At 46.7% G+C, this 20,607-nt stretch overlaps 1 protein-coding gene across 1 annotated transcript in view; it reads right to left on the bottom strand.

Moving 5' to 3' along the window:
- Positions 1–20,607, bottom strand: part of DPYD (dihydropyrimidine dehydrogenase) — a 605,351-nt gene that overhangs the window by 238,609 nt on the left and 346,135 nt on the right. Inside the window, exon 14 of the mRNA XM_054384577.1 lies at positions 16,896–17,060. Within this exon, the coding sequence (XP_054240552.1) occupies positions 16,896–17,060 (165 nt within the window). The remainder of the gene's footprint in view (positions 1–16,895; positions 17,061–20,607) is intronic.

The raw sequence follows: 20,607 nt of genomic DNA on the forward strand, positions 1-20,607 counted from the left end.
GGAATCTGGGGAGAAGATTTGAGGGACAAATGCTTTCCACAGGCTATCAGAATGTTGTCCTTGTGGCTAAACTTTAGATTTTCACATTGATGGATCATGGGCTGTTAATATTGACAAAATTTTGCCATTTTGGGGGGGGAGGGGGTCTGTTTCTTAACGTTGCCACAAGGTCATTGTCTCCCCATCCAATGGCAACTTCTATATTCTACTACTAAAACAAGAACTGCCCAGAAAAGGGCATTTCCCAGGGAGTAATGACTGGCTGGAGGAGTTGATGGCCCGAGGCACTGCTGAGGGCCATTAACCCTGGCCAGTTATTAATCACCAGGAAATGCCCTGCACCAAGGTTGTTGTTGCTATTTCAGGCTCAGATTGGAGGGGACTGAAATGGACACCTTAGTGTACAGATTTATTTTTTTTAACCCGTGTGATACCATTTCTTTTGTTGCAGTTTAGGGAAGACATCTCTAGCAGGAATGAATGCCCTGCCTGATACCAAGCTGGATTTCACAGCTCTTTTTGCAGCACTCAGTAACTTGCCAACCTGAGACAACAGGCAGGGGTTTGAAGAGCTTCTCTTTTCTCTCTAAATAGTCTGCATAGGTGTGAGTAACTAAATCTTGTCTCTCTTGATGGGAATCAACAAAGATAAAATCACCTTTGCTCCTCACCAGACTGCAGCTGCCTAGGGAGGGGATGGTGAAAAGACCCTCAGGCAACAGAAATGTGTACTGGGCAGAGCCATTGGTACCCACTCTGTGGAATGTGCACAGACAAGAGCATCTCTACCCTGGAAAAGGACAATGGATTCAGCACCTGCCATGACAAGCCCCTGATGTGTGTTGTGTGTATGGGCAGGGAAAAGGTGAAGGAGAAGGTGGAGGCTTCCCCCTCCACTGGCCCCCTAAAAGCACACAAGGAATACACAGGAAGATTCCCTGAGGACAATACCTGGACACATATCTGTGACTGAAATATTGTGTAAAAGACCTGAGTGATGCCTGCTCAGGAGAAGAAATAACAAAGAGAGAAAAAGACAGACACAGAAGAAGACACCATGCAGTCTGGAAGCAGTCCAGGAACTCTCTTCACCACCGCCTGCAAAGCCATGCCCTAAGTTCTGCCTGCTGTAACTCATGGAGAAGAGAAAAGACAGCTTTACTGAAGAGACCACATGTTGGAGGCTGCTCAGAGAAGGACTTGGACTTTGGGATCCCTCCCTCCCCTCCTCCAGGGTGGACAGCACAAGCCAACAAAGATACAGAAGCACCCTTCCACAGACCCAAACCATCTTGGGGCTTGAGAAGAGGGTGGTAACATAATGCCTTTCCTTCTCAATCTCTCTCTCTCTCTCCATTTTTTCCTTCTCTCTCTCCCTTCTTCTGTTCCATCCAGAACATTCTGTTAATAAATAACTTTGCATCTGGGTCAGGGCAAATCCAAGCACCAATATAGGCTGGGCAGGGACTGGCTGGAGAGCAGCCCTGAAGAAAAGGCCTTGGGGGTGCTGGGGGATGAGAAGCTCAACAGGAGCCAGCAGTGAGCACTTGCAGCCCAGAGAGCCAAGCAGAGCCTGGGCTGCAGCAAGAGAAGTGTGGCCAGCAGGGCCAGGGAGGGGATTCTCCCCCTCTGCTCCACTCTGCTGAGACCACACCTGGAGCTCTCTGTCCAGCTCTGGAGCCTCTGTTACAAGAAGGATCTGGAGGTGCTGGAAGGTGTCCAGAGAATGGCCATGAGGATGAGCAGAGGGCTGGAGCTGCTCTGCTCTGGAGATAGCCTGAGAGAGTTGGGGTGGTTCAGTCTGGAGAAGAGAAGGCTCTGAGGAGACCTTCTTGTAGCCTTGCTGTATCTGAAGGGGGCTACAAGAAAGCTGGGGAGGGACTTTTGAGGGTGTGAGGGAGAGACAGGACTGGGGGGAATGGAGCAAAACTAGAAGTGGGTAGATTGAGATTGGCTGTTAGGAAGAAGTTCTTCCCCATGAGGGTGGTGAGACACTGGCACAGGTTGCCCAGGGAGGTGGTGGAAGCCTCATCCCTGGAGGTTTTTGCAGCCAGGCTGGATGTGGCTGTGAGCAACCTGCTGTAGCGTGAGGTGTCCCTGCCCATGGCAGGGGGGTTGGAATTGGATGATTCTTGAGGTCCCTTCCAACCCTGACAATCCTGATTGTATGATTCTATGTAGGCTGTGATCACTCCAACATGCATCAACAGTCCTGGTCTCTGGGTAAAATGCAAGCAGACGTTCTTGTCTTTCTATATATAGGATCATCTGTGGTGACGCCCTGGAAAGGCAGCCTTTCAAATCTGAGTAAATTGGAGACAGCACTTCAATTACAAAACCCTCAGCACATAATTTCAAGCTAGTTACAAAAAAAAAAAAAAAAATATATATATATATATATCTCTTCATCTCAGCTTTAGTGCAAGTAATGTAGATAAATGCTAATCAGGTTGTCAAAATGTAATACAGGCACAATGGTCCAAAGGTTGAAACAGGACTGGGAGGCAGGAGAGAGGATTTCTGATTCCCTAGTATCAAGTGATTGAACGAGAGGAAATGGCCTCAGATTGTGTCAGGAGAGGTTTAGGTTAGATATTAGGAAAAATGCAGTAGAAATAGGCATTGGAAGAGACTGCATGGGGAGGTGGCAGTCACTGTCCCTGGAGGTGGTGAAGAATGTACAGACATGGCCCTTTAGGCCATGGTTTAATGGCCATGGTGGTGTGAGGTCAGTGGTTGGACTCAGTCTTAGAGGTCTTTTCCAACTGAAATGATTCAATGATTCTCTTTTGGCTACAAACCTAAGAGCCCTTCGTTGTGCATGGACATTGTAAACCTGTAGGAATGGGTCGGGTACCTCAGAACTCCTCCATGCACCAGCAGCAGCTCTCTAAGGCAAACTCACAGAAATATTTCCTTAAAAACTCTCCCAGCATTTACAGAATCACAGACTGTTAGAGATTGGAAGGGACCTCAAAAGCTCATCCAGTCCAACCCCCTGACAAATGCAGGATCACCCAGGGTAGTCCACACAGGAATGCATCCAGGCAGGTCCTGAATATCTCCAGAGAGGGAGACTCCACAACACCACTGGGCAGCCTCTTCCAGGGTTCTGTCACCCTCACAGGGAAAAAAACTTTTCCTCATGTTTCCATGGAACTTCCTCAGCCTCAACTTCCACCACTGCCCCTTGTGCTGGCATTGGGCATCACCCAGCAGAGCCTGGCTCCAGCCTCTGGGCACTCCCCCTGCACATCTTTATCAACAGCAATGAGGTCACCTCTCAGGCTCCTCCTCTCCAAGCTACAGAGCCCTCAGCTCCCTCAGGCTCTCCTCAGAAGGAAGATGTTCCACTCCCTTCATCATCTTTGTGGTTCTGTGCTGGACTCTCTCAAGCAGTTCCCTGAGGTCCTTCTTGAACTGAGGGGCCCAGAACTGGACACAATACTCCAGATGCAGCCTTAGAAGGGCAGAGTAGAGGGGGAGGAGAACCTTTCTCAACCTACTAAGCACAGCCCTTCTAATCCCCCCCAGGATGCCATTGGCCTTCTTGGCCACCAGAGCACATTGCTGGCTCATGGGCAACCTCCCATCCACCAGGACCCCAGTTCCTTTTCCCCTTAACTGCTGAAGAAACCTGTGGCACATGAATCCATAGCCTTATCCAAATAGTTTTTCCAGTCAGTTCTTTCTCAACCCTCAACCTCTTTGGCACTGTGAAAATAAGCTCCATAGCCACAGTGTCACAAAGCAAAGTGTCTCCTGCAGCTCATTTCTATCTCTGACCCTTCTGGTTCCAACCCAGCTGCACCTTTGCTGAGACAGAAAAATCTGGAGCACAGAGTTTATTGAAACCATGGGGGGAATTAAAAGAGAAGAAGACATGCTGACATAATGACAGCTTTGGTTTGCTCTCTCTTCCTTTGCCAGGAACTCTGGGTTTGATATGCTTTGTTTCAATGCTATTCAGCATTAAGATGAGATTTCCACAGTGCTCTCCACTGTAACCCTAGCACAGTTTAGCTTAGGATCAATCCCTGTATCTCTAAATTTAGTGCTGTTTTATCCCACCTTCATGCAGCATTTATCTTCATTTAATTTTATCTGGCACTTCATTGGCCAGTCACTGGCTACTGCAAGACCCTTCACAGCCTTCCAGAGTCACCTCTCATCTTCATCTCCCTACAATATTCACCATTACCAGCAAAGTTCACCTTCTACAAATTCTCTCTCATTTCCAGATTGTCAATAAACAACTTTAATAACACAGAACACAGCACAGATCCCTAGGGAATTTTGCTGGAGCTCTCTAGCCACCGTGAAAATGGAGTTTTTGTTCCCTGACATTGTTTCCTGTGTTTAACTGGTTACTTATTCAAGGGAGCTTCTTCCCTCTATGCTCATGGCAACTTCATTTTTTTCAAGGCACTGAGGGACCTTATCAAGTATGGTGTCCAGTTTTGGGCACCTCAATCCAAGAGAGATGTGGAGGTGCTGGAGCCAGTGCAGAGGAGGGCAATGAAGCTGGGGAAGGGCCTGGAGAAAAAATCTGATGAAGAGCAACTGAAGGAGCTGGGGATGGTTAGTTTGAAAAGGACAAGGCTGAGAGGAGACCTCCTGGTTGTCTACAGCTACCTGAAAGGAGGTTACCTGTGGACAGGTTGGTGTTGGTCTCCTCTCACAGGTGATTAGTGATACAAAAAGAGGGAATGGAGTGGGCAGGTTTAGACTGGACATTAGGAATTTTTTTTTCTAGCAAGAGTGGTCAGGCATTGGAATGTGCTGCACAGGGAGGTGGTGGAGTCCCCAAGCCTGGCTGTGTTTCAAGGTGGTTTGGATGTGGTGCCTGGGGCTCTGGTTTAGGGGTGAGCCTTGTAGAGTAGGGTTCTGGGATGGACTTGGTGATCCTGAGGGGCTTTTCCAACCTGAATGTTTCTGTCACTCTGTGAAATGTTTTCAGAAACCCAAGCTGACTTTATCAGTTGAGTCTCCCTTAATGTCCTCACAGGAGCACAGGTTCACAGGATGTTAGAGGTTGGAAGGGACCTCTGGAGATCTTCCAGTCCAGCCCCCCTGCCAGAGCAGGACCAGAGAATCCAGCACAGGTCACACAGGAACACATCCAGACAGGGCTGCAAAGGCTCCAGAGAAGGAGACTCCACAACCTCTCTGGGCAGCCTGTTCCAGTGCTCTGGGACCCTCACAGTGCAGAAGTTCCTCCTCATGTTGAGGTGGAACCTCCTGTGCTGGAGTTTCCATCCATTGCCCCTTGTCCTATCCCAGGGTGCAAGTGAGCAGAGCCTGTCCCCTCCTCTTGACCCCAGCCATTAGATATTGATAGACATTGATCAGATCCCCTCTCAGTCTTCTCCTCTCCAGACTGCACAGCCCCAGGGCTCTCAGCCTCTACTCATCAGGCAGTGCTGCAGCCTCTTCAGCATCCTCAAGTAATATTTTCAAGGCACAGCATACTACAGAGGCAGTTTCATACTACAGAGGGAGTTTCATTCTAGAGGGAGTTTCCTTACTTTTTGCTCATTATAATTTTTTTAGAAGAGCTTCTCTGTATTTGCATATAACAGTAGAAGATTTAAGGCCTAGAGTTTACCTGATCTCCCTCAGAAAATAGGTTCTTACATTGACCATGTCCCAGTTCTCTGCTGCTTTTCGAGCCTCAAAGAGATCTTCTATAGTCAACACCAGTATTGGGAAATGCTGATGGTAACAAGAATTTTCCTGGATTTTCTCAGGTTTTCAACTGCCATCTAAGCCTCAAGGTGTGAACGCTTACAGTACCACGTTTTGTAGCTCAGTCCTGCCTCTATTAATATTTAGGTCATATGAAGCTTGAGCTTTGTTTTGTCTTGTGGAAGAGCCTTTCCCAGAAAATTTCCATCCTTGTAAGAAAATGTGACCTCAGAGACTGACTGTCTCAACGTTTTTGTTACTAGGCTCCCTACTTACTTTTGCAAATGGAAATGTTGTGCCTACAGAAATGGAGAGGCTCTTCTGCTGTAAATCCACTGAGGACATCAGGGACCTTGCTGAGGTTTTTTTTAGTTGAAAATGTGTCAGAGGAAAATATGTCCTGCTAGCTCACGAGGAGATGAAGCAGTGTCAGGACCAAGGAGGACACCCTCAGAATGGAGGAGAGTGGAAGCTTGCCTGGACTAGGCAGAGGTCCAGTCTTCATGTGTCTGCCCTTCTCATGTCAGCTCTAGTTTTGCTCTTTCCTAGGAAGCAACTTTCTGTGCTGTTTTTCATACTCCCTCTTCCTTGTGGTGAAGAAGAAAGAGCAAAAGCCAAGGTGGTCATATGCTCCATGCTTCTTTCTTTCTCCCCATCGGAGCCATTAGAATCATAGCATCATAGAATCAGTCAGGGTTGGAAGGGACCTCAAGGATCATCCAGTTCCAACCCCTCTGCCATGGGCAGGGACACCTCATATTAGATCAGGCTGGCCAGAGCCTCATCCAGCCTGGCCTTAAACACCTCCAGGGATGGTTCTTGCACTCCACACTGGTTAGGGCCAAGTGGTTTAGTTCCTGGGCAAGGTACCTGGTGCGAGTGCCTAATTCCAACCTCATCCTCCCTCTTCAGCTAGGATTTCCTCCCATGTTCAGGAACTAGGCCTCCTGCCAGTTTTCTGTAGTGAAAGGGATCTTTTCCATATGGTGAATTTAACAACTGCTGTGTGGGTTTTTTCACCTCCTACCAAGCATCCACGATGGCTGGGCCTTGGGAAGTTTAAGCTGCAGCAATAACAACTTATGGAGTTTTAAACTGTGACTTAAATGGCTCTGAAATTCAGATAAAGGAACCCAGGTAGCTGTCCTGTACTTCTGGGAACTTTCATGATACGGACTCTGCAAGCTTCACAGAATCACAGAATCACAGAATTACTGAGGGTGGACAAGACCTCTGAGATCACCAAGCCCAGCCTATGACCTAACACCACCACAGCAGCCAAACCCTGCCACCAAGTGCCACAGCCAAGCTTTGCTTAAACACCTCCAGGGGTGGTGACTCCACCACCTCCCTGGGCAGTCCCTCCCAGTGCCTTTCTGTCAGGAAGTGCTTCCTAACATCCAACCTAACCCTCCCCTGGCACAGCTTCAGGCCATGCCCTCTTGTCCTGTCACAAGGTGCCTGGGAGCAGAGCCTGACCCACACCTGACTACAGCTTCACTTCAGGTAGTTGTAGAGAGTGATAAGGTCCCCCCTGAGTCTCCTCTTCTCCAGGCTGAACACCCCCAGCTCCCTCAGCCTCTCCTCATCCCTCCAGTCCCTTCCCCAGTCTGGTTGCTCTCCTCTGGACCTGCTCCAGCACCTCAAGATCCTTCCTGAAGTGAGGGCCCTGAGCTGCACACAGTGCTTGAGGAGAGGCCTCACCAGTGCTGAGCACAGGGCAGAATTCCATCCCTGCTCCTGCTGGCCACACCATTCCTGATCCAGGCCAGGATGCCACTTGCCTTCCATGCCTTGCAGGCAGCCTAGCCTGTGGCTCCCTCCCCTTGTACCCTGTCCTTTGCAGTTCACATGGGAAAGCCTCTGAACTTCCAGCAAGGATCCTCTGACTGGCCTGGGAATGCACTGTGTGTGCCCTCCCATTCAGGTGCTGCTGGCACCAAGTGAGGTCCACAGGGCCACAGGGTTTACTTTGTTGTTTAGAAAGCTTTTATGCCAAGTTTGTAGGTGGTGTGGCTTGCCAAGATGCTTGTGACTTTATCCCGTGGATGCATGCCTCAGTAGGTATTTGGAGTAGGTATCTGGTGGATGAGAAGCTCAACAGGAGCTGTCAATGTGCACTTGCAGCCCAGAGAGCCAAGCAGAGCCTGGGCTGCAGCAAGAGAAGTGTGGCCAGCAGGGCCAGGGAGGGGATTCTCCCCCTCTGCTCCACTCTGCTCAGACCACACCTGGAGCTCTGGGTCCAGTTCTGGAGCCTCTGTTACAGGAAGGATCTGGAGGTGCTGGAAGGTGTCCAGAGAAGGGCCATGAGGATGAGCAGAGGGCTGGAGCTGCTCTGCTATGAGGAGAGACTGAAAGAGTTGGGGCTGTTCAGTCTAGAGAAGAGAAGGCTCCAATGAGACCTCCTTGTGGCCTTGCTGTATCTGAAAGGGGCTACAAGAAAGCTGGGGAGGGACTTTTGAGAGTGTCAGGGAGTGATAGGACTGGGGGGAATGGAGCAAAACTAGAAATGGGTAGATCAGATTGGATATTAGGAAGAAGTTCTTCCCCATGAGGGTGGTGAGACACTGGCACAGGTTGCCCAGGGAGGTGGTGGAAGCCTCATCCCTGGAGGTTTTTGCAGCCAGGCTGGATGTGGTTCTGGGCAACCTGCTGTAGTGTGAGGTGTCCCTGCCCACGGCAGAGGGGTTGGAACTGGATGATCCTTGAGGTCCCTTCCAACCCTGACAATTCTCTGATTCTCTGATTTCTTTGGATGGAAAGGCAAAGCTCTCTACACTAGCCCTAGGAAGAGCAGGTGTTCGTAGAAAGCAGCTGGCTGATGATTTGTTCTTCACTTCTGAACAGGATTCCTGCAAAGACGAAGATGAAGGTACTGCCCTTCACCTCCCCTAATTACCTGCATTACAAAAGCTATGCCAGGTTCCCAAGCATTTCACATTTTAAACCTAACTACTAAAACAGACTACTACATTTTGCAACATGACTCAAACCGGTGACTGGTGTCTCAGAATGTGAATACTACATATTCTACACAACATCCCACAGACTCTGAACACTCATCAGAAGTAAAAGCTGTAATAATGCCTGCAAAAGTACAAAAAAAAAATATTCCTAATGCATCTAGTGGGAAAGCCAGTTTGGGCCTTCCCACAGCCAAGCTGTGAAGTCTATGATTCCTCTACATCCTAAAAAACAAAAAAAAACCCAAAAAAAACCCCAAAAACCAAAGAAACAAATAAAAAACCAAGGGAAAAAAAGACAAAAGAAAACAGAAAAACAGAACAAAACAAACAAACAAAAAAAAAAAAAAACAGACAAAAAACCCCAAAAAAACAAAACAAAACAAACCCAAACAACCAAAAAAGCCACATAATGTCCCTAAATTTTAACTATGAAAGGAATTCTACAGCAGGTTCCTCTCAGTAAGCAGATTGCAAAGTCTACTGTTGATTCTGTGAGCCTGTGACAAGGGGAAATGGCTGGAAGCTGAGGGAGAGCAGGTTTTGACTGGATCTTAGGAAGAAATTCTTCAGCATAAAGGTGGTGAGACTGGGACAGGGAGGTTGTGGCTGCCTCCTCCCTGGAGGTGTTCAGGGCCAGGCTGGATGAAGTCTTGAGCAGCTGAGTCTGGTTGAGAGGTGTCCCTGCCCATGGCAAGGAGGTTGGAGTAGATGAGCTCTGAGGTCCCTTCCAGCCTAAGCCATTCTATGATTCTGTTAGTGCAGACTAAGAGAAAGAAAAAGTGTACACAAATATAGAAATGTTCACACAACCTGTAGAGGAAACCTGCTATTAAAACCAGAGCTGGTTCTACACATAAGCTTGATATGAAAGACCCCACTTCACAGATTGCTTCAACAAACTGATCAAACCTCTCCATGTCAGCTACCCAAATAACCACCTATTGATGTTGCAGATTTATTTCTGTTTACCTTGTAACTTCAGGAAATCTTTCAGAACAGTTCATTTTTGTCTGTCAGAAGTTATTCACTAGAACAAGGCACCCTCTTAGGCCACTTCAATTGCTTTTTCCTTCCTCTGTAACCCCTCATGTCTGCCCCCAGAGAGAAAGAATTAAAAGCAGTCTGGTTTTATTACCTACATTAAAAAAAAGAAAAAAGAAAAAAAACAAAACAAAACAAAAACAAACATCAAAAGCAAACAGAATCACAGAATAACAGAAAATCTCATCCAGTCCAACCCTCCACCCAGCACTGCAGAGTCAACACCAAACCATGTCCCTAAGCACCAGCTCCATAGGCTGCTGGAACACCTCCAGGGATGGGGACTCCAGCACTGCCCTGGGCAGACCATTCCCATGGCTGAGAACACTCTCTGGGAAGAAATATTTCCTAGCATCCAGCCTGAACCTCCCCTGACACAGCTTGGAACCATTTCCTCTGCTCCTGTCTCTTGCCACCAAGGAGCAGAGGCTGTCCCCTCCTCACTCCAACCTCCCTTCAGGGAGCTGGAGAGAGCAATGAGGTCTCCCTCAGCCTCCTCTTCTCCAGCCTGAACACCCCCAGCTCCCTCAGCCCCTCCTCTAGCCCAGGTGCTCCAGGCCCTTCTCCAGCCTCATTGCCCTTCTCTGGACACCCTCCAGCCCCTCAATGTCCTTCTTGCAGTGAGGGCCCAGAGCTGAACACAGCACTCAAGGTGTGGCCTCCCCAGTGCTGAGCACAGGGGGATGGTCACCTCCTGTCCCTGCTGCCCACCCTGTTTCTAACCCAAGCCAGGATGCCTTTGGCTTTCTTGGCCCCCTGGGCACTTCTGGCTCATATTTATTCGACTGCCAACCAGCACCCCCAGGTCCCTCTCCAAGCTGCATCTTTCCAAGCACACATCCCCAGGTCTGTAGCTCCCCATGGGAGCAGGTTCAGGACCTGGCACTTGGCCTTGTCAAACTTCATCCAGTCAGCCTTGGCCCATGGTCTAACCTGTCCAGGTCCTGCTGCAAAGCCTCTCTACCCTCTGGCAGATCAACACAGCCACCCAGCTTGGTGTTGTCTGCAGACTTACTGAGGCTGCCTCAATCCCCTCACCCAGATCATTGAGAAAGACACTAAAGAGGACAGACCCCAGTAGTGAACCCTGGGGGACACCCCTGGTGACTGGGTACCAGCCAGACTTAACTCCTTTTACCACCACTCTTTGAGCCTGGCCATTCAGCCCGGTTTTTATCCAAACAAAACTGCCTGCCCTTTTTCATAACTCCATGAAAGAAAAAAAACTGTGTAGTGTATATATGCATAATTATACCACTCCAGAAGGTTGAAAAACATAAAAAACAAAAACCAAAAAACAAAACAAAACCAAAAGCAAGCAGCCAAAAACTCCTACAAAGGAGTCAGTCAGCAGCCCAGGATCCAGCAGCGATCTGTTCTCAAGTGCTCTCCGGCACAGCGACTCTTGACAGATGTTCCTGGGACATGCTGAACAAAACGTTGAACAAAAAAACACCTCTCCAACAGTTCCATCCTTGAAAAGCTGCTCTCTGCTGAGTAACTGCCAGAGAGACTGCCAGCAGCATTCTGCAGGCAGCAGAAACAAACAGTAAGACAATAGTTTTCAGCTTGGTTTCAGGGTCCAGAAGTACCTCATGCTTGCAGCAGAAGAGGTTTCTCGACACGTCATCACACTGATGCTTGAGTCACAGCACCAGGTCACAGCTGACAATCTGATATCTGATGCAACCCCTTAGAAACAATAAGTCCAAACTAATTTGTGAGAAAGGAGGTAAAAAAAAAAAAAGTTACTTTTAAGACTTCAGTGATACTGATACAGAAATACCAAAAAATACTCCATTTATCATCTTCGCAGACTCATGGGATGGTAAGGATTGGCAGGGACCTCTGGAGATCTTCCAGTCCCATCCCCCTGCCAGAGCAGGGCCAGGGAATCCAGCACAGGTCACACAGGAACACATCCAGACAGGGCTGGAAAAGCTCCAGAGAAGGAGACTCCACAACCTCTCTGGGCAGCCTGTTCCAGGGCTCTGGGACCCTCACAGTGAAGTTCCTCCTCATGTTGAGGTGGAACCTCCTGTATTGTAGTTTCCATCCATTGCCCCTTGTCCTATCACAGGGTGCAAGTGAGCAGAGGCTGTCCCTGTCCCTTCCTTCCTGACCCCCAGACCTCTGAAATTTAAAGACATTGATCAGATCCCCTCTCAGTCTTCTCCTCTCCAGACTGCACAGCCCCAGGGCTCTCAGTCTCTCCTCACCAGGCAGTGCTCCAGTCCCTTCAGCATCCTTGTAGCCCTCCCTTGGACTCTCTCCAACAGATCCCTGCCCCTCCTGAACTGGGGAGCCCAGAACTGGATGCAATATTCCAAGTGGGGCCTCACCAGGGCAGAGTAGAGGGGGAGGAGAACCTCCCTGGATCTGCTGGACACAATCCTCTTAATGCACCCCAAGGATCCCATTGGCCTTGGCCACCAGGGCACATTGGAGGTCCTGGTGGATGGAAGGTTGCCCATGAGCCAGCAATGCATACTTGTAACCAAGAAGGCCAATGGCATCCTGGGGGGGATTAGAAGGGCTGTGGTTAGTAGGTCGAGAGAGGTTCTTCTCCCCCTCTGCTCTGCCCTGCTGAGGCCACATCTGGAATATTGTGTCCAGTTCTGGGCTCCTCAGTTCAGGAAGGACCTCAGAGAACTGCTTGAAAGAGCCCAGTGCAGAGCCACAAAAATGAAGGGAGTGGAACATCTTCCTTATGAGGAGAGCCTGAGGGAGCTGAGGGCTCTGTAGCTTGGAGAGGAGGAGCCTGAGAGGTGACCTCATTGCTGTTGAAAAAGATGTGCAGGGGGAGTGCCAAGAGGCTGGAGCCAGGCTCTGCTGGGTGATGCCCAATGCCAGCACAAGGGGCTGTGGTGGAAGCTGAGGCATAGGAAGTTCCATGGAAACAGGAGGAAGAATTTTTTCCCTGTGAGGGTGACAGAACCCCGGAACAGGCTGCCCAGGGGGGTTGGGGAGTTTCCCTCTCTGGAGATATGAGAACCTGTCTGGATGCAGATACTGGAGAAGTATAACTCCTTAATAGACTCTTAGCTAACCATCTAAGGAAGATGTTTGGATATCACAAAGACAGGCCAATAGAAATAAGTAAAACTACAATATCTGGGAAAGAAGATGACAAACAGAAACAGAAAAACTCTCTTCTCGATTTCACAGCTGTCTAAACCAAAAGGTTGAGTAATTGGTGTATAGGAAAGCAGTGGACACAGCACTTTTAAAACTGTGTCCTTTGAAAAGTTAACAATAAAGAACACTGAATAACATCCTATGCTTTAAATGGGCTCAGCCAAGTTGGTGAAGTATCACAGAATCACAGAATGTTAGGAGCTGGAAGGGACCTCAAAAGCTCATCCAGTCCAACCCCCCTGCCAGAGCAGGAGCACCTAGAGCAGATCACACAGGAACACAGCCAGGCAGGTTTGAATATCTCCAGAGAGGGAGACTCCTCAACCCCCCTGGGCAGCCTGTTCCAGGGCTCTGTCACCCTCACAGCGAAAAAAATTCTTCCTCATGTTTCCATGGAACTTACTCTTCCTCATCTTCCACCACTGCCCCTTGTGCTGTCATTGGGCATCACCCAGCAGAGCCTGGCTCCAGCTTCTTGGCACTCACCCTGCACATCTTTATCAACAGCAATGAGGTCAGTTTTGCTCATATCATAGAATCATAGAATCAACCAGGTTGGAAGTGACCTCCAAGATCATCCAGTCCAACCTATCACCCAGCCCTACCCAATCAACCAGACCATGGCACCAAGTGCCTCATCCAGGCTTCTCTTGAACATCTCCAGTGATGGTGACTCCACCACCTCCCTGGGAAGCCCATTCCAATGGGCAATCACCCTTTCTGTGAAGAACTTCCTCCTAATATCCAGCCTAGACCTCCCCCTGGCACAACTTGAGACTGTGTCCCCTCCTTCTGCTGCTGGATGCCTGGGAGAAGAGACCAACCCCCACCTGGCTACAACCTCCCTTCAGGGAGTTGTAGACAGCAATGAGGTCTCCCCTGAGCCTCCTCTTCTCCAGGCTAAACACCCCCAGCTCCCTCAGCCTCTCCTCACAGGGTTTGTGTTCCAGACCCCCTTTCACTTTCCACTTGTAAGATAATTCTTACTTCAAATCACTTACACAGCAAAAGTAATCCTGTATAAATCTTGATTTTTTTTCCTATTATTAGCTGTATCAAGGTAAGTTTTTACTACTGTGCCCTCATCTCTGTTCTACTGTTGATTGAGAAGAAAATGTCATTCTTGGCTTGCTAATTAAGTTCATCTTAGCAGTTCTCAGGCACTGGTTTTGGTTTTAACAAACAGCACACACACACACCCCCAAAACAAACAAACAAACAAAAAAACAAAACAAACCATCAAGTTCAAAAAGCCTTTCTAAAAGAGTGAACAGGAACTGGAGGAAAAATATTCTGCAGCCTCTAGTTACACAGAATATTTCAAAATAAGGTCCAAGGTATTTCTACTCAGTGAACAAAAATCTGTTTCCAGCTGGCAACACATTTACCATTATAATGATGACAGTTCTTAAATGAGTTCATGGGCATTTCAAAAACCACTGTGAGCCAAGCCAAGGGCTGCTGCTGTGTGCTGCTTCCCTTGTGCCCACACAAGCATTACCAACCTCCAAGATGCCACAGTGGCAGCCACAGCTGATGTACAGGAGCTGAATGCACATTCTCAAAGCAATAACTCACATAGTGAGGGATAATCAGGAGATGCTCACCCTGGGATCTCTGGTTCATCCCACACAAGAGGCTAAGTCTGAGAAAATTAAAATTCTCCTTTCAAAACAGTTGCTATTGCTTTTCCTGACAGAAGGGAAGGGCTTAGTCCCAAGCACAAAATGCTGCAATAGATTTTTGATGAAGACTGTAAGAGGAGACCATTCCCATGGCAGAAACGGCCAAGGGTCTGCCTGTGTGCGACAGCCAGCACTGTGACAAGGGATCTTTAAATTCAAATCAGACAATGACAGTATGATCTTTTGGGTTCACACCTTCAGTATTATGAAGACTGAGGGAGGAGGTGACAGAAAGCAGCCCTGAGGAAAAAGACTTGGGGGTGCTGGTGGATGAGAAGCTGGACAGGAGCAGGCTGTGTGAGCTTGCAGCACAGAATGCAAATCACAACCTGGGCTGCATCCAAAGCAGTGTTGCCAGAGATCCAGAGAGGTGATTCTGCCACTGTGCTCTGGTGAGACCTCACCTGGAGTACTGTGTACAGGTCTGGAACCCTCAATATAGGAAGGACATGGACCTGATGGAGCAGGTCCAGAGGAGGCCCATGAAAATGCTCAAGGGGGTTGGAGCAGCTCTGCTATGAGGACAGGCTGAGGGAGCTGGGGGTGTTCAGCCTGGAGAAGAGAAGGCTCCAGGGAGACCTTAAAAGCAGCCTGCCAGTACCTGAAGACAGCTACAGGAAGGATGGAGAGAGACTGTTTGCAAAGGCCTGCAGGGACAGGACCAAGGGCAATGACTTCAAACTGGAGAAGAGGAGACTTAGATTGGATGTTAGGAAGAAGTTCTTTACTATGAGGGTGGTGGAACACTGGAACAGGTTGCCCAGGGAGGTGGTTGTGGCCCCATCCCTGGAGATATTGAAGATGAGACTGGACAGGGCTGAGGGCAACCTGATCTAGTTGGGGATGTCCCTGTTGACTGCAAGGGGATTGGAATATTCTATGATTCTAACCAAAGTGATGGGAACCTCAGGGAAGAAACAGTCCATCCACAGTGAGACTGGATATTAAACAGGCAGCACTTAACTTTTACTACACACTTATACACTTCCATACACTTATGTACACTACAATACATTTAGTTTAAACATTGTTATACTTGCCAATGTGTACATTTAAGCTCCAGGAATAATTTTAAAAAAAACCCAAACACCAACTTATTGTCCCCATGTCATAATATATTCAGGAACAGTCATTTATTTTGTTCATAGCTGAACCAGGTAATTACTTCAAGACAGAAGACAGGCTCAGGGATTTCTGTCTCTACCTATTTGAGACAATAACTGAGGTGAATTTTACTCCTCCTTATTTACTAGAACAGTAACTGAAAACCATTTATGCCAGCTAGCTGGTGCCACTGCTCCCAACTTTATTACCTTCTATACAGATATTGCCCACAGCCAAGGAGGCTCTAACAAAACTGTCCTTCTAGTGAGGTTAACTTGAAGTTAGTGTTGATTTTCTCTTCTTACAGCAGCCAATCACTTATAAAAAAACCTTAGAAGTAGCTTTCACATTTGGATCAACAATGAAAACACCAAAACTTCCAATGAAATTGATAGGGAAAATAATGAAAATCATGAAAATAATTATGATGATGATGATGATAATTATTGTAGTTATTAAAATTATAATAAAAATTACTATGATAAAACAATTATTATTATACTGTATATTATAATAAAGAATATAGATTATCATATATATTATATTATATATCTTACATTATATATAGTTATACCTATAATTATACAATATGAATGTAATATGATATATAAATAATAATATAAAATATTATTATGATGATAATAGTATAAAAATAATATAAATATATAATTTTATAATTTTATACTATAATATACAATATCTAATGATATAATGATATAATATATTATATTATAATATTATATATTCTATATACTATATAATATTATATATAACAGATATAATAATATCTTATTATTATATTATATCATTAGCTATTGTATTTTATACAATTATATATTATATATCATATAATTATACAATATGAATTTATTATATAATCTATAATTATATAATATGAATATAATAATATACAAATAATATTACATCGTTATTATGATAATGTTATTATAAATATAAATATAAATATAAATATAAATATAAATATAAATATAAATATAAAATATAGATATAGATATTATTATTGTTGTTGTTGTGATGATGATGATGATGATGATGATGATGCTGATGATGATGATGTTAGATCTTTGGAGATAACATTTCAGGGAATTTTATGTCACCAAGATGCTTTGGATGGGCTGTTGTGGTTTCTAACGCCACGCTTGTAGGACAACAAAGCAGCTGAGCTGCCATTTAATCAATATTCAATATTAAACAGGAGAGCCTTTGCAGACCTATCACCAGGAGGGTCTGAGTATGGCAGAGTGGTACTTACCTGGTCTGGAAAGTCAGCCTTCAGTTCAGCAATGCTCTCACACCAGTATGCTGCTGTCTTCTCGCTGATCAGCTCGATGTTCAGAAAAGAGCCTTGGCCCGGGCCGTACACAGGACCTGAAGTGATTCCACGCACAATCCTCGGAGAGACGTTGGTCACAATATCCTGCAAAGCAGTGAAACCTTTCAGACTGGGTTTGCAAGGTGAAGCATATGTGCATCAGTGATGGGCACGTCACACAAACTTACACACCTCAGGTGTTTTACAAATGTCCTCTTATTATGAGCACAAAACAGCAGTTCAAGGGCAGTCCTTTACATTAGCATATTCTAAATAGAGACAAGTGCAAGGTCCTGCATCTAGGCAGGAATAACAGCAGGCATCAGTACAGAGTAGGGACTGCCCTGCTGGAAAGGCAGCTCCACAGAGAAAGACCTTGGAGTGCTGGTGGGCAGCAAGTTCTGCATGGGACAGCAATGTGCCCTTGTGGCCAAGAGAGCCAATGGGATCCTGGGGGGCAGCAAGAAAAGTGTGGCCAGCAGGGCTAGGGAGGTTCTTCTACCTCTCTCCTCTGCCCTGCTGAGACCACCCCTGCAATCCTGTGTCCAGTTTGGGGCTCCCCAGGTCAAGAGAGACAGAGACCTGCTGGAGAGAGTCCAAGGGAGAGCCAGGAGGATGCTTATGGGACTTGAGCATCTCCCCTGTGAAGAGAGACTGAGAGCCCTGGGGCTGTTTAGTCTGGAGAAGAGAAGGCTGAGAGGGATCTGATCAATGTCTATCAATAGCTGAGGGGTGGGGGTCAAGTGGAGGGGGCCAGGCTCTTTTGGGTGGTGCACAGGAATAAGCCAAGGACATTGGATACAAACTTGAACAGAAAAGGTTTCATCTCAGCATGAGGAGAAACTTCTTTCCAGTGAGGGTGACAGAGCCCTGGAACAGGCTGCCCAGAGAAGCTGTGGAGTCTCCATCTCTGTACAGATTCAGAACCTGTCTGGATGCATTCCTGTGCAGACTCCCCTGGGTGATCCTGCTTTTGGCCAGGGGGTTGGACTGGATGATCTCTGCAGGTCTTTTCCAATCTCTAACATTCTTTGATTCTGTGATTCTCTACATGAGAGGAGAAAAATGTTTTGCTGTGTGTGTGAAAACAAATCCTATCTCTCAAGAAAATACCAATATGAGTATTGGTATCTAAACTGCCATAAAAAGAAAAAGTCAAATAATGCATTTGTGCTAGGTAGAAGGCTTGGTATAAAAACCTGGTATAAAAACCTGTGTGAGCCTCAGTGATAGAACAGCAGATGGGAACCACCCTTCAAAAAGGTTACCAAAGTCCATGTCCTACACTTGTAGCTGAAATACAAAAAGTTCTGCCTTCTGCAATACAAAGTCAGGGTCACAGGGCCAGTCACCAGGGCACCTGTGGTGGGTTGAAAATTTCCCCCCCCCAACATTAAATTTGCCAGACCAGCTCAGCTGGAAGCAAATGGAAGCTGTATTTACAATCAAAACTACAATCTACAGTGGAATGCAAGGAATAGAATCATAGAATCAGAGAATCAGAGAATCAGAGAATCAGAGAATCAGCCAGGTTGGAAGAGACCTCCAAGATCATCCAGTCCAACCTATCACCCAGCCCTATCCAATCAACCAGACCATGGCACTAAGTGCCTCATCCAGGCTTCTCTTGAACATCTCCAGGGATGGTGACTCCACCACCTACCTGGGCAGCACATCCCAATGGGCAATCACCCTCTCTGTGAAGAACTTCCTCCTCACATCCAGCCTAGACCTCCCCTGGCACAACTTGAGACTGTGTCCCCTCCTTCTGCTGCTGGTTACTTGGGAGAAGAGACCAAGAATATGTACAAAATGTACAATATTTATAATATTTACAAGGATTTACAATTAACAAACAGTACAAGGACCCTCCTGGCCAAAGACAAGGGGAAGCTAATACCTTCTCCCTCCCTGCTTCCCCCTTTAATCCCCCTGTACAAAAGGGACAAGAGAAAGAGCAGGAAAGTTAATACCAGTCACAACAAAAGCATTGCAGCCATGGCCAAGCAGAAGCAAGTTAGTCTCTCCCAGAGCAAAGTAGTGAGAAGAGAGAGAGAGATTGTTTTGGGAACTAAATCTTATGGTAGATATCTCTCCAATGGGATTGTTTAGAATTATCAATATTTGCCTTTTTACACCCAGCAGTGATTTATTTACATTTTACTGCTTTCTGTTCAGATCTGTGGAAAAAAAAAAAAAAGGCATAGCCTAAAACTACCACAGCACCAAACCTACAAATGAAATTATCGTAGAATCACAGAATCAACAAGGTTGGAACAGACCTCAGAAATCATCAAGTCCAACCTATCACCCAGCACCTCATGTCTACCTAAACCATGGCTTCAAGTGCCACGTCCAATCTGTTTTTGAACACCTCCAGGGGCGGTGACTCCACCACCTCTCTGGGAAGCACATTCCAAGGGCAGATCACTCTCTGTGAAGAACTTTCTCCTCACATCCAGCCTAGACCTCCCGTGGCACAGCTTGAGACTGTGTCCTCTTGTTCTGCTGCTGGTTGCCTGGGAGAAGAGACCAAACCCCTCCTGGCTACAACCTCCCTTCAGGTATTTGTAGAGAGCAATGAGGTCTGCCCTGAGCCTCCTCTTCCCCAGTCTTTATCTGACTAAAGAGCCCCAAAATCAAAAACTAAACTGAACAGTAGTGATGGAGAGGGTCCAGAGGAGGGCCATGAGAATCATCAGGGGTTGAGCACCTCTCAGGCTGAGGGAGCTGGGGGTATGCAGCCTGGAGAAGGCTCCAGGGAGACCTAAGAGCATCCTGCCATACCTGAAGGGGGCTCCAGGAAGGCTGGAGAGAGACTGTTTGCAAAGGCCTGCAGGGACAGGATGAGGGACAATGGCTTCAAACTAGAGCAGAGCAGATTGAGATTGGATGTGAGGAACAAGTTCTGCACCATGAGGGTGGTGGAACACTGGAACAGGTTGAGGCTCCTTCCCTGGAGATACTGAAGGTGAGGCTGGACAGGGCTCTGGGCTGCCTGATCCAGTTGGGGATGTCCCTGCTGACTGCAGGAAGGTTGGACTGGATGACCTTTGGAGGTCCCTTCTGGCCTGGACCTTTCCTTGCTTCCATGATTCTATGAAAACTCAGATCAGTATTGTACAGCACAACATTTCTGCAGGTCAGCACGGGGTTAGCAAACAATTCTGAAGCAGGCAGTAAACACACAAAATGTCGACTCGTTGAGCAGCTCTAATTAAGCTGCAATGTCACCTCAGCTCCATTAACAAAGAACTGTAAATTCTGACATCACTGAAAAACCAAAGAGAAACATAGGAGGCAAAAATGTTCCTTTTGCCAATTCCCAATTAAAAACAATTTTGAGGCAAGGTCATTTATTTACAAACGTATCAGAATTATTTGTTTAAGTACCCCCTCCTCACCATCTTGTAATTTTTACTGAGATAACATGAACCTCCATTAGTTTATAGCAATTAAGGTCAATTTACATATTTTAATTAAGAACCATCCCATATAAAACAATTAGGGTAATAGGCATACTAACTGGATTTCATAACATTTGGACGTTTTTCCAACTAGATAGACAGGAAACCTTAATTAGCATTAATTAGCACTGATCTGCATATGTTTGATAAGGCATACCCTTGCCACAAAAGATTATTTATTCTCC

This window comes from Indicator indicator, chromosome 10, assembly GCF_027791375.1.
Source record: "Indicator indicator isolate 239-I01 chromosome 10, UM_Iind_1.1, whole genome shotgun sequence".
In the NCBI taxonomy this organism is placed as follows: domain Eukaryota; kingdom Metazoa; phylum Chordata; class Aves; order Piciformes; family Indicatoridae; genus Indicator; species Indicator indicator.